General features: G+C 43.6%; 1 protein-coding gene and 1 long non-coding RNA gene across 5 annotated transcripts in view; both read right to left on the reverse strand.

The window, feature by feature from the left end:
- Positions 1-14,624, reverse strand: part of LOC307226204 (oncostatin-M-specific receptor subunit beta-like) — a 51,900-nt gene that overhangs the window by 31,461 nt on the left and 5,815 nt on the right. For 2 of the 3 annotated variants that reach the window (XM_079994771.1, XM_079994769.1), the window contains 3 exons: positions 5,545-5,623; positions 4,307-4,512; positions 685-844 (listed from right to left, as the gene is read on the reverse strand). In XM_079994771.1, coding sequence (XP_079850897.1) covers positions 685-844; positions 4,307-4,512; positions 5,545-5,614 — 436 coding nt within the window. In that variant the 5' untranslated portion in view covers positions 5,615-5,623. Of the gene's footprint in view, positions 1-684; positions 845-4,306; positions 4,513-5,544; positions 5,624-13,486; positions 13,549-14,624 lie in introns of all 3 variants that reach the window. The other variant, XM_079994770.1, reaches the window with a different exon arrangement.
- Positions 858-4,262, reverse strand: LOC307226448. 2 transcript variants are annotated; one of them, XR_013843431.1, is made up of 3 exons: positions 3,284-4,262; positions 2,148-3,054; positions 858-1,577 (listed from the first exon to the last, which is right to left on the reverse strand). It is a non-coding gene; the product is annotated as an uncharacterized lncRNA (long non-coding RNA). The 2 variants fall into 2 exon arrangements; XR_013843432.1 differs by having other exon boundaries at positions 2,148-3,049; positions 3,278-4,262.

The following is a 14,624-nucleotide window of genomic DNA, read 5'->3' on the forward strand; positions in this document are numbered from 1 at the left end:
TATTTGCTCTTAATGCAAATCGAACACATCAACACTTCCAAAAAGGACATGAAAAATGAAGCACAAAATTGTTTCAAAATTCTTCCAAAATCTTTCAAAATTCACGCTTCCTCGGATTCTGTAATGCTGTTCTCCAACAAAAAGGTAAAGGTAAAGGAACCCCTGACCATTAGGTCCAGTCGTGACTGACTCTGGGGTTGCGGCGCTCATCTCACTTTACTGGCCGAGGGAGCCGGCGTACAGCTTCCGGGTCATGTGGCCAGCATGACTAAGCTGCTTCTGGCGAACCAGAGCCGTGCATGGAAACACAGTTTACCTTCCCGCCAGAACGGTACCTATTTATCTACTTGCACTTTGACATGCTTTCGAACTGCTGGGTTGGCAGGAGCTGGGACTGAGCAACGGGAGCTCACCCCGTCGTGGGGATTCAAACCGCCGACCTTCTGATCAGCAAGTCCTAGGCTCAGGGGTTTCACCCACAGCGCCACCCGCATCCCTCTCCAACAAAACGTTTGTGTAAATGTGTAAATAAGCATGCCTTATATTTGGAGCAACTGCTTACAAAAATGTCCTTGCTATCTGCCAAGCTATAGGCTCTCTGTCCTTGCATTCAACAGTGATAATACAGTCCCCCCCAATGGGCATTTTGCTCTTTCATACTTAAAGGTGACAATGTTTGCTCACCATCTGCTATCTTCCATGGGCTCCAGTCGCTCCAAACTTCAGAAAACCTCACCATGCTCCTGATCCTTACTGCATGAGCCACACACTCCAAGGGTATTTCAGAGGTCCAGTTCCATTGCAGATGTCTATTTGATTTACTGACAGTGGTCGTATAATTCTCCTAAAAAGCAGGCAATTGAGAAGGAAAACAGTGAGGCAATATATATCTTAGTTGAATAATTAGGGACAACTCTATCAGTAGAGCATGAGACTGTTAATCTCATAGTTGTGGGTTCGAGCCCCATGTTGGGTGCAAGATTCTTGCATTGCAGGGGGTTGGAATAGATCAGGCCAGTCCAACCTTTCAGACCAAATGGGTCTGAAAAGAGTACTTGGACACAGAACCCACAGGCAGGACAATACATCATTGCACAACAGGGGAGGCAGCAAGGCCAATATTTAAAGCCCACTCCAGCCCCCAGCCCTTGCGCTGCCATACCAAAGAGATTGAGAAGGAGGTGCAAGGCTCTGGCATTGACCTAGAGTCCTCCCACCTCCTTCCCAAAGCTGGGAAAGCACTAACCAAGCACTAACTAAGACGGAGGAGCACTCTAGGGCTCTGCCAGAACCCTCACATCGCCTTCCCCAAACCCAGTGCCTCATCTACCTGTGGGGGAACATCAAATGTTGCCAAGAGCTGCCCAAAAGGACACTGAGGGCTGCGTGTGGCCCTTGGACCACGAGTTGGACCACCATGGACTAGATGATCCTCATGGTCCCTTCCAACTCTAGAATTCTATAGATTATACTCTTTAGCTTATGAAATGTGCAGGCATCTGTATATGTGGAGGAGTGACCGTTCTAAAAATAATAATCATAGGGCTGTCTCCAATGTTGCATGAGCAGAACTCAAGCTTAAACAACAGATCTTTCATTAGTCTGTATTCTTCCTCCTCGTCCTCTGCAGAAGCATAGCTGTCAACTTACAGATTTGAAAATAAAGGACCAGCAGCCTCGAAAATAAGGGATCAGCAGCCAAAATAAGGGATTTTCCGAACACAGGTATGTTCAACTTCTGAGCCCCTCTGAGCCAAAGGCAAAAAGCCCTGCCAGCAGCCAAGTGAAGCCTCAAGTGGTGGTTCCCACAGCGCAGCAACCCGGCAAAGGGGATGCAGCAAGGAAAACCACCGTCACCTCTCCGCTGGGAAGCACTGAGCAAAGGCAAGTCCCCAGGCAACACGGCCAATTTGATCGGCAAAAGGCATGCAAGCTCCACCCCCAGTCGTTCTTAGACTCCTTATTGGGTGAGCAACGCTGCCAAGCAACACAGTTGGAGCCTCCCTCCTCTCTGGCCGGCAGGAAGGGAGGGAGAGGAGCTGCTTCCTTTGAAACCCGGGAAATTTACGGGATATCATCAATCCGGGACAGCAGCCGGACACAGCGCTGGGATAAGGGAGTTTCCTGCCAAATAAGGGACGGTTGACAGCTATGTGCAGAAGCCACTGCGCCTCATCCCTCCAAGAGATCAGGGAGACCTACCACAACATTTTTGGCTGTGTTGCATGAGGTTGCAGTGCCGGGAGTGGGGGTGTCTACTGAACTTAAACATTGGCTTAAGATTCTTCCGCTCAATTCCAGGCAATTCCTCTCTCACTGAAGCCCCATGTGACACAGACCACACTATTCAACAGATCTCCCTACAACAATCCAGGAAGTCTTTCTAGTTTATTTATTTGTTTGTTGAATTTATATCCCACCTTTGGCCCCATGGAGCTCAGTGTGTCTTACATGGTTCTTCTCCCTCCTCATTTAATTCCCACAACAACCCTGTGAGGTAGATTAGGCTGAGAGGCAGTGACTGGCCTAAGGTCACTCAGTGAGCTTTCTTGGTTAGCCACTTTTGGTGAAAGATAACACTGGATCGCAAACTAAATGAATAAGCCTGAATCGTTTCCAGACTTCCAAGTGAATGCATGGTGACTGTCAACATACACCAGTGGTGCCTTTTCAGTTTTCTGACTTTTGCAAAATGTGCCTGGGATTTGGCAACGTTCACATACGAGTTGAGGCAGTCGCTAATTTTGGATATTCAATAAAACTTGCGTAAGACCAATACGTTGAAAGCTACCTCCACTAATATCAGCTCGGTTTAGCAACTCGGTCAAAGATCTAGTCACACACACACACACACACACACACACACACAGGACTTATCTCTTATGTTCCACTTGTTTTCAGTTAGATAGGTTAGGCAGATAATACTTTCTACTTTGTCAGATTAAATGATAGCTTGAAGTGTGTGTTAAGTGTATTCAATATATGGTACCTTAAATTTCTGTAACAAAATCCACTAGATTTGCTTGACACCTCAGCATTTCATTTATTGCTGGACTATTCGAAAGCACGTCAAAGTGCAAGTAGATAAATAGGTACCACTCCGGCGGGAAGGTAAACGGCATTTCCGTGTACTGCTCTGGTTCACCAGAAGCGGCTTAGTCATGCTGGCCACATGACCCGGAAGCTGTACGCCGGCGCCCTCGGCCAATAAAGTGAGATGAGCGCCGCAACCCCAGAGCCGGTAACGACTGGACCTAATGGTCAGGGGTCCCTTTACCTTTACCTATTGAACACTGGGTCTACTTTTAAAAGGGCTAGCCATTAGCTTAAATACTGAATTATTTTGATTATTTTAAACAACTTTATTCACAAAATTTACAGCCCATGCTTGATTATGTGCTAACAAAACCCAAGGATAAATTGACAATGCCCTACAGACCTGGGTTTTGTTTGTTTGTTTGTTTAAAAAAATGTACACAGCTGCTAGCAATTTTGCATGGGGGTTCTGTTCCTGACCCCTGTTTGTGGAAGTGCTCCCTGCCCCATGACACTCCTCCCCCCATTACACCCTTTTCATGCTGTGTTGATTGACATTTTTGGGTCACTTCTGGGTTCAGTGCAACGCGCATGTGGGTGATCGCACGTCTTTTGGACACGCATTAATCAGCCATTGCCTGAATGTGAAAGCTTTGTTGTTCCTCAAGAGCAAATGAGGAAGGCAATTCTTTCATAAATATGCCTTCATATCCCAGAAAATAAGACTAGAGAAAAGATACTACAGTGGTACCTCCGATTGCGAACAGGAACTGTTCCGGAGGTCCGGCCAGAACCTGAGGTTTTCGCAACCGGAGAAGAAGTGGTAGACCGCTTCTGCGCATGTGCGCGTGACAGTAAACCGCTTCTGAGCATGCACGTGTGGTGAAACACTTCTGGGTTTGCCGCTTTCGCAACCCGAAGTTTAGGTTACCCTAACGTAAGCCAAGGTGCTACTGTATTTAATTCTATGATTCAGCCCTTTTGCACTTACAATTCTGGGTATTTACAGCAGTTTAAGAAACTGGCTAAGTATTGTGGCAGCCATTAAGAATCCTGGGTTTCAACTCAACATAGAACAATAACTTTCCCCAGCCTGTATTCAAACGTTTTGCTTTTTCTAATGCAGCCTGGTAAGTGTATTTTGAATAACAGACATCGAAGAGAACACATATGTATGTGGCTTATCTGGTTTTCATAGGAACATAGGAAGTCATCTAAAACTGAGCCAGACCACTGATGGGCAAAAGTTCTAGGCCTTTCCCACCTATACCTGGAGAGGCCAGCGTCTGGGAATTTCACGAAAAGTTGGGAAGTCAATAATCTTCTCTTCGGTTCGATTGACTTGGATATTAAAAACAAATTCTGTTTCGGAGTAGTATGCTTCAGAATCATCACCAACATCCCATTTCACTGATAGCTGCTGAAGACGAATGTTCATGGAAATCTCAAGGTTTCTAGGTTGAAACAGATTATGATCTAAGGGAGAAAAGAAAAGACTCACTGACACTTCAGGCTCTGTTGAACAGTCATTAGAGTAACATTTACCCAATAACAGTTCCATCAACTGTGGCGTAGCATATACAGTGGTACCTCGGGTTACATACACTTCCGGTTACATACCCTTTAGGTTACAGACTCTGCTAACTCAGAAATAGTACCTTGGGTTAAGAACTTTGCTTCAGGATGAGAACAGAAATTTTGCTCCAGCGGCATAGCAGCAGCGGGAGGCCCCATTAGCTAAATTGGTGCTTCAGGTTAAGAACAGTTTCAGGTTAAGAACGGACCTCCGGAATGAATTAAGTACTTAACCTGAGGTAACAGTAGATGTGGGGAAAGCTCACAGTAAGGTGGGCCCATTGCTACCTGGGACCTAAACGATCCCCCAAAGCCATAAGGATCCCCCAAAGCCTTAAGGAGCAAACCCCTGAATTTGCCTTTCCAAAATCCACACCTCCCCCTCCCTGTAACCTGGTACTTCTGCTTTGTGTAAAATAACTAAAAATCCCTGCACTTAAGGACACAGACACCTAGAAAATGTACCTCATTTGGCCTGAAAATATGCTTTACAGTGCAATTATTTACTTGTCTACTCAGAAGTGTGCTTCATTGAATACAGTGGTACCTCAGTTTACAAACTTAATCCATTCCAGAAGTCTGTTCTTAAACTGAAACCATTCTTAAACTGAGGGGCACTTTCCCTAATGAGTCCTCCTGCCGCCAGTGCCCTTCCACCAATCGGCTTCCGTTCTTAGACCGAGGTAAAGTTCTCAAACCAGGACACTATTTCGGGTTTTGCAAAGTTTGTAAACTGAATCGTTCTTAAACTGGACTGTTCTTAAACTGAGGTACCACTGTACTATGTTACATACTCGTAAGTAAGTACTACCAGTTTTCTTTTTAAAAGCAGGAAATCACCAATCCCAGTTGGTACACACACTTAAACACACATTGTTGCCTTGCTATATATGTACTATTTCTTTTCAAGAAAACAAGCATTCATATACATACCTTGATTTTCAAACAGGCCAGAATGCAATACTACATAGAGAACTACCATCTGAAGCACCAAACGCTCCATTGGTTATACCTGAAAGAAACAAGCAAGACATTTCTTTTGGGTAAATCCTCTGTTTGGAATCACATTCAACAACCCCAAATTAATTTTCAAACAATGTAATAAAATAATAATAGTGAATCTGAATCACTGTCTGATCCTCTTGGACAGAAATAGGGTAGTCCCTGGGCTAATCTTGACCCTCCAGAGATCCAAACTGGCCTGGCCATTTTTACTTTAAGCCAGACGCACCCACCAATCAAGTGATGTCACCTGTCAATCATATGGTGCATTGCCACACCTTACCAGGGCAGCGCTGCAATTGATTTGCTCAGTCAAGCCTCCCTGAAAGGGACTTTCCCTTCAGACAGTTTTCAATTAGGAGCCAGAATATCTGCTGCTATGGAGTTGTTTAAGGAGTCTCTGGCTACTGTGAGCAGAGGAATCAACTGCTGGATCACGCCAGTGGCACAAAAGTAATTGAAAACTAATAAAAAATTATTACAGAGTGAAGCAGCCATGTTGAGAAACCTTAGTTCACTATCAACCATGCAGAATGTATAATATAACTCCAATGATGCCAACAAGCTGGACTTTCTATCTATAAAAGCCACTGAATAAAATTATCTGATATTACCTTTTTTAAAAAAAAAATATAATGTGGTATTTATCTAGTTGTGTATGCTTTTTAAATTGAGGTTAAAACCAACTTTTTCCTGCTTTACTGTATGTGGTAAACTGCTCCTTTATGCTAAGCTGCAACCCAACCTAATTCATGTGTCCTGCACTAACACAGAGATCAGAATGCAGCTCGATGTCTCTGGGTTTTCTCTGGGTTTAGTAACGCTGTTTTGGTTCAAAAAACAGGAACATAAAAATACATTTACAGGAATACCGTACAGCCCCCCATTTTAGGGAGAAATGAGTGCAAAGTGTATATTGACCAGTTAAATGGGGTTTGACAGCTCATTAGCACAGATGGGCTCGTTGTGCCCTTACTTCTGCCAAAAGACCAATATTGATTCACTGGGAAGATAATACTTTTGGCCCCCTTTGATCATTGGATAGAAGATATGACAACTCTTGCAGCCTATGAATGGAATGCTTTTAGACACAGATTGTGTATGGATAAATATGATGAGACTTGGAATGCATTTGTAAAAATTATAATGACTTGTAAATAAATGTATCAGGACGCGGGTGGTGCTGTGGGTTAAACCACAGAGCCTAGGACTTGCTAATCAGAAGGTCGGCGGTTTGAATCCTCGTGACAGGGTGAGCTCCCGTTGCTTGGTCCCTGCTCCTGCCAACCTAGCAGTTCAAAAGCACGTCAAAGTGCAAGTAGATAAATAGGTACCACTCTGACAGGAAGGTAAACGGCGTTTCCGTGCGCTGCTCTGGTTCACCAGAAGAGGCTTAGTCATGCTGGCCACATGACCCGGAAGCGGTACACCAGCTCCCTTGGCCAATAAAGCGAGATGAGCACTGCAACCCCAGAGTCAGCCATGACTGGACATAATGGTCAGGGGTCCCTTTACCTTTAAATAAATGTATACTTGCTGGAATAATAGCATTACAGTGGTACCTCTAGTTGCAAACAGGATCTGTTCCAGAGGTCTGGCCACATCCCGAGGAATTCGCAACCAGAGGACTGCTTCTGCACATGCGCACAGAGTGAAACCCAAAAAAATATTTCAGGTTTGCCACATTCGCATCCCAAAGTTTACATATTCAGAGGGATATGTAAGCAGAGGTACAACTGTGCTTATATACACATTATCGTATTGTGTCACAGTTTCAAGCACCTTTTTAAAAATTCTCCGTTTTAATTTCTTGTCCCCTGAAAAAAATCAGTAAAATATAAGTATTCATTTCACAGGTAGAACAAGAACAGTTTGCAGTCCTAAACTTGCATTTGGCAAATATTTCCCTGATACAGGTAACTTCACAGTAATGTAGCAGTGTTTTGTTTTTGCTGTGACTGTTCTTGTTTTTATGAATGTCTAATGAATGTCAAGGGACGCAGGTGGCGCTGTGGGTTAAAGCCTCAGCGCCTAGGGCTTGCCAGTTGAAAGGTCGGCGGTTCGAATCCCTGCGGCGGGGTGCGCTCCCGCTGCTCGGTCCCAGCGCCTGCCAACCTAGCAGTTCGAAAGCACCTCCGGGTGCAAGTAGATAAATAGGGACCGCTTACCAGCGGGAAGGTAAACGGTGTTTCCGTGTGCGGCTCTGGCTCTGGCTCTGGCTCTGGCCAGAGCAGCGATGTCACGCTGGCCACGTGACCCGGAAGTGTCTCCGGACAGCGCTGGCCCCTGGCCTCTTAAGTGAGATGGGCGCACAACCCCAGAGTCTGTCAAGACTGGCCCGTACGGGCAGGGGTACCTTTACCTTTTACCTTTAATGAATGTCAAGCGTTCTAAAAGCTAACCAAATACTGTTTCTAAAAATCAGTCATCATAGAGAATGTGGAGGAAGGAAGGTTCCTATCCAGAAACAAAGATGCTATGCCCATACAGAGCTTTTGTTCTGGAATGTTTTGTTTCCCTTCAGACAAAAGTAAACCACAGAACCCATATGCGTGCACTTAATGCATAGCAGATTATGTTGGAGCTCCACTAGATTTCAATGTTTAATGGGCTGCTGTGTGATAGATTCCAGTAAGGACAAGGAAGGAGCAGCCAAATCTATTTGTTATTTGTTTCAGTGCCAGATGTGTCAAATAGCACATGCATATAAATCATCCACTGGATGCAAATCAGAATGGTCAGCCAGCAAAGTAAGGTTCAACATTAAGATACAGCATCCCATCTTCTGAATTGGTCGTGCTGATGGAAGTTAATGAAATATCCGCCAACATCAGCCTTTACTGGAATTGATAAGACAGTACGGAATACCTGGCAAGCATCCCAGAAAAATTGGGACATCTCATTTTTTATCATGAAAGAACAGGGGCCATTTGGGTTGCTGTAATCTCACATGATTTTGCAGTGTGATCACACACACACACACACACACACACCATGGGAAAAGTGCTTTCTTGGGGTCTGTGATCTCACACGGTAACCCCAAAACATGTGTTTTGGGGCACCATGCCTGGAACTTTTTGGGGAGTGGGGGAACCACTGTGAGAGATCATGTAAGGTCATGGCAACTGAAATGGTCCCTGTGCTCTCACAATAAAAAACATGAAGATGGTATCCAGGATTATGGATTCAAAATGTTATGGTAGGGTATAGTATGGTAGAGTGGCTAGAGGATTGGTGGGGAACCTGTCACCCTCCAGTTGTAGTTGGACTCCCAAATAGCATGGTCAATGGTCAGGTATGATGCGAGTTGTAGTTCAGAAAGGTCAAGAGGGCCACAATTTTCCCACTCCTGAGCTAGACTTGAGAACCAGGACCAGGGAGACTTGGTTTCAAATTACTCCTCAGGTGAGATGTACAGTGGTACCTTGGGTTAAGTACTTGATTCGTTCCGGAGGTCCGTACTTAACCTGAAACTGTTCTTAACCTGAAGCACCACTTTAGTTAATGGGGGCTCCCGCTGCTGTTGTACCGCCGCCGCATGATTTCTGTTCTCATCCTAAAGCAAAGTTCTTAACCTGAGGTACTATTTCTGGGTTAGCGGAGTCTGTAACCTGAAGCGTATGTAACCTGAAGCGTATGTAACCTAGAGGTACCACTGTATTGTGCTCACTCTCTCTCAAGCCCACCCAACAGGTTTTTGAAACTAGGAGAAGCCAGCATGCAGCACCCTAAGCTCTTGGGAGCTAAGATGGAATGTGATAGTTGCAAACATAAAGGTAAAGGGACCCCCTGACCATTAGGTCCAGTCGTGACCGACTCTGGGGTTGCGGCTCTCATCTTGCTTTATTGGCCGAGGGAGCCAGTGTACAGCTTCTGGGTCATGTGGCCAGCATGACTAAGCCGCTTCTGGCGAACCAGAGCAGCCCACGGAAATGCCGTTTACCTTCCCACGAGAGCGGTACCTATTTATCTACTTGCACTTTGACATGCTTTTGAACTGCTAGGTTGGCAAACGTATTCACTATTTTTTCAGTGCATACCATAGCTCTCTATATTTACAGCACTTTGATGTTTCCACAGATGTTGCAACAGTTAAGCAGCTTCCTTTATTACTATGCCCCTGCACTGATTTGCAATAATGTGATAAATGTTGCAATAAATGTGGCAATAAACGAAACCATGCATTTTAAAGAAATGGGATGTAGCAGGGTTACAAAACCACACAGCTACATGTTTGATTAGTACAGTACACAGTCAGCCTCTGTCTATTTTACTGGTCAAGGGCATTATTAGGGCCAGTCCTCAGGTCTTTTATGCTGGACCCCAAGCCCCAATGCACTTTTCCATCCTCTTAAAAACTTTGCTTACAGCTGAGCACAATGAAAAGCACGATGCTGATGAAAGTCCAGCCAACCACCAGCTTAATTTGCCCAGAGACATCTATAAATATAGGTTAGCACATACAAATGTGTACCAGAGCCTGCGGTAGCCTTCTGTTGGGTAAAGCTGATTTGTAAGGGACGTGGGTGGTGCTGTGGGTTAAACCACAGAGCCTAGGACTTGCCGATCAGAAGGTTGGCGGTTCGAATCCCCATGATGGGGTGAGCTCCCGTTGCTCAGTCCCTGCTCCTGCCAACCTAGCAGTTTGAAAGCACGTCAAAGTGCAAGTAGATAAATAGGTACCGCTCCAGTGGGAAGGTAAACGGCGTTTCCACGCACTGCTTTGGTTTGCCAGAAGCGGCTTAGTCATGCTGGCCACATGACCCTGAAGCTATATGCCGGCTCCCTTGGCCAGTAAAGCAAGATGAGCGCCGCAACCCCAGAGTCGGCCACGACTGGACCTAATGGTCACGGGTCCCTTTACCTTTAAGCTGATTTGACCACAACCCCTGTGCCCTATGTAGATCTTCACTCACTCCCTTGTTCCCAATGTAGGTCTTTCTTTTCCTGCAGTATATTACCACTCACCCCTTCTTCCCTGGTGTATGCAGGGGCACCATTTTGTGGGTTTGCCTCAGGTGCCAAAATGTATTGGGCCGGCCCTAGTCATGGGTATGTATCACATGTCCCTTTGATTCCCTAGCAATGCCCGTTACCAATGCACAACCAGGGGTTGTGTGCATCAGAACATCTGGGTGGGAGTCTAAGTTAATGTGGTCATATGACCCACCCAGCCATTTTTGCCCAGATAATCATCCCATAACCAAAGATACTGCGGTGGGTTTCACCCATGGAGGTTATAGCAGTGAAAAAAAGGAACACAGAAATAGTATGGCCCACGTATCAACAACTACTAATGGAAGAAGAGGGTGAGATAAGATTAAAACCCTATGAGGAGATTAGCAGATACTGCAATAGCTGGTTGCAATACCACCAAGTAGTTCATAGATTTAATCAGGATAAAAAGAAAGGCTTTGAAGAAAAAGTGTTAAAATTGCAATGTGAATTAATACAACCTAAAAAGAAGACCATCTCTAAAATGTATAACTTGCTGTTAGAGTGGGATTTGGAGGATGAAATAACCAAAGAAGTAATAATAAAGTGGGCAAAGGATTTTGGTCATACAATCCTATTGGAAAATTGGGAAAGGTTGTGGAAGGTGGATATCAATTTCACAGCCTGTTATACGATAAAAGAGAATATGATGAAAATGTTTTAGCGCTGGTACCTCACTCCAGAAAAAATGGCTAAGATTTACAAAAAGCAGTCAAACTTATGCTGGAGATGTAAGAGGGAGGTGGGAACCTTTTATCGTACATGGTTGGGATGTAAAATTGTAAGGAAATTTTGGAAAGAGGTATATGAGGAGCTGAAAAAATTATTCAAGATTTTGTTTGCCAAAAAGCCAGAGGGTTTTTTTGTTAGGCCTAATATCAAATGACATTCCCAGAGATAAGAAAAATGTATTCCTTTATGCAACAGCAGTGGCCAGAATACTGATCACAAAGAACTAGAAGGGGGAGAAACTACCATCATTGTTAGAATGGCAAAGTAAACTCTGTGAGTTTGTGGTAATGGCAAAATTGATGGCAACTATTAGAGGCCATTCAAAATCAGAGAATAATTAAAGAGTGGGAGGGAGTGAAGGAATATATGAAAAAAAATTGGTTCTGGAACTGGAACATTAATAGATAACGTGTAAAACGTGCAGGGGCAAGCAAGGAAATAATAAAAGAATCAATTGAACAATGATTAAATTATAACAACACAACAAGACGGAAGTAGTAAAAAATAAATTGAGATCACACATGGGTATAGGGGAATTTGAAATATGATTTATAATATAAAAGCTTTAACATAAAAATTTTAACTTTGTTGTATTTGTATACAGCAAAGAGAAGTTTAGAGTAATATTTTTAACAATCATCATCATCATCCCATAACACACACACACACACACATTCATGCACACTCTTTCTAAGGCCACATTGCTTTCCATCCCCAAGTATGAGCACAATCAACACTGTTTCTTCTACTTATGCAAAATTAATTCTAAGCACCTGCCTTACCAGGATGTGGAATTCCATCAGACTGGCAGTCACCAAGTTGAAAGTGCAAACCAGTGGGTAAATTGAGTAAGCGTGTCTGGTGAAAGCTACGGCTGGACTGTGGGCAGCACAGTAGGATGAGCCAGGAACTGCAAGCAGTGAGACTCAGCAGGAATTGGGAGCAATAGACAATCAAAGAGTCAGGACGAAAGATGCAGGAGCACCCCAGAGCTCACAGAAGCCGTGCTGCTCAAATATGGCTGAGCCGAAACAAAGAACCTTTTATATCCCTGAATGCCCAGAGGGATTCAGGGCCAACCTAAGTGGGTGGAGTCAGCCCAGGGCCAGAAGGCTCTTTACTGAAGAACTACCTCTTACTGTTTACCAGTTAGGGGAACGGTACACAGATCCAGCAGATCTGGAGAAACCCACACCCAAGAGGAGCTGCAAATCGCAGTCTCAGGAAGCAGCAAACATCTGGCAAGCCTACCATCTCCACGCAGATCTGCCAGCTTCTTGCACCAAGCTGTGGCTGCAGGTTTACAACTTTTGCAACATCTGAATGATCATATGAAAGAAGTAAAACAAACAGAAGGTCCCAGGAAGTTTGCAAGATTTTTAGTAGATGTATTATCAAAGATGAGAAACCTCTTACCCTTTTCTCCTAGAATGCCAGAAGCTAGCAGAGTTGAATTTTCCAGGGATAAGAAGCAAGCAAGGCAGTTCTAAAACAGACCCTTGTTTTGACAGCTAAGGACAGGGGTGGGTCGTCCTTATTTTCAGCTCTTTTATTATTAAATATATCGATTATTTCATACATTAATAAGACAGGGTGGATCAGAAAAATCAAAGTTCTGGCCACTGTTGTCACATACATAAATAATTTCTTCTTGTCTTTTGGTAGATCTTGACCTAAAATACCTAATAAAAAAGCTTCTGGTCTTTTAACAAAAGTTATCCTGAACATTTTTTTCATTTCATTATAAATCATATCCCAGTAATTTCTAATTATTTCACAATTCCACCACATATGAAAAAGGTACCTTCCTCTTCTTTACAAATATGAGGGTAAAATGTTAAGAAAATGTTAATAAAGTATAAGTTTAATTTCAATGTACAAGTTAAATAGAATTATAGGCAGAAGAAATGAATGTGTGCTAAACCAGAAAGGGAAATTGGGGGAAGTCAAGGGGGGGGGATATAGAAAATATAAAATGTGGGGTTTTTTTTTATTTAGTATTGATTATATTAAAATATATTGGAAAATCTCAATAAAAATATTATATATATATATTTACACACCCACACACTGAAAAGAAAAGTCAGAGTGAGGATGGGTGGACACAAATCCATAGCCCATACAAATAGAACTAACTGAATTCTACTGGCAGCACTGCCCCAAACTATCCCAAGGATCAACACCCTCAGTTAGGTTTGTCTCTTCATCCTGCCTATGCAGAAGTTATTAAGACATCATTTCATTTAGGGAAGCACAATTTTTTCTCTTGTTCATCTCTAACAGAACTTCTTATTGACTCTACCAAATCAGGACCATAGGTGCACAGAGAAGGGGAAATAGGTTTCTAGACATATCACTGAGCATGCCTTATTTTTGCACACTGCCTAATATACAGAATCAATCAGTAGATTATATAAATATTGAAGCCAGCATTTTATCATAAATGATACAGAAAGATACCAATAAAATATCAGTAAAACAAAGCAGTGTGGTAAAACCCCATGAGTCATGAAACGCCTGCAGAAAAAAAGATAAGTCTTTAGGAGAGGCTAAAAGATAACCACCATTTCTGCCTCACGAACTTCACATGAGTGCTGTTTTACCTCATGATTATGTGGTTACAGCCTGGGTCAGGTCCGTTAGATCTCTGAGACCCAGTAAACTGTGTCCTTCCCCTTCCTCATGCTTGGGCCCTGAGCAGTTCCTTCCCCACCATCATTCCCTTGTTCAAACTGGCTGCTTAGGCTGCTCTTCAGTAAAAAGAAAAGAAAAGAGCAAATTGGGAGATGGTTCTGAACAGTTTATGAAGTTAGGGCATCAGTCCAAGTAGCCTGCAGATGTCTGCACTCGCAGTGGTTCTCCAGGGAAAGATATTTCCCAGCCATTCTTCAGAATGCACAGTGAAGAGAAGCCAGGGATCCTACCCAGCATGGGATTAGCATGTAAAATGGAACCTTTTCCTTCCTTCCTTCCTTCCTTCCTTCCTTCCTTCCTTCCTTCCCTTCCCTTCCCTTCCCTTCCCTTTCTTTCTTTCTTTCTTTCTTTCTTTCTTTCTTTCTTTCTTTCTCTGAGCTGTGACTGATAGAGCTGCAAATATTTTTTCCCTGGGCTTCCCACTGTCCATTTCGAAGAAGGGAAAACATTCGGGAATCAAACAGGTAAGGCTTCTACCTTCAATTTTATCCCCGTGCCGGGAAAAATGTATACTAATACTGCATTTCTGCACGTTATCAGGTTGCTGTTTAATAGAAAGCAGGTGCGTGGCAGAGGGAAAGCAAGGATGA

This window comes from Podarcis cretensis (genome assembly GCF_951804945.1).
Source record: "Podarcis cretensis genome assembly, chromosome: 11".
NCBI lineage: Eukaryota > Metazoa > Chordata > Lepidosauria > Squamata > Lacertidae > Podarcis > Podarcis cretensis.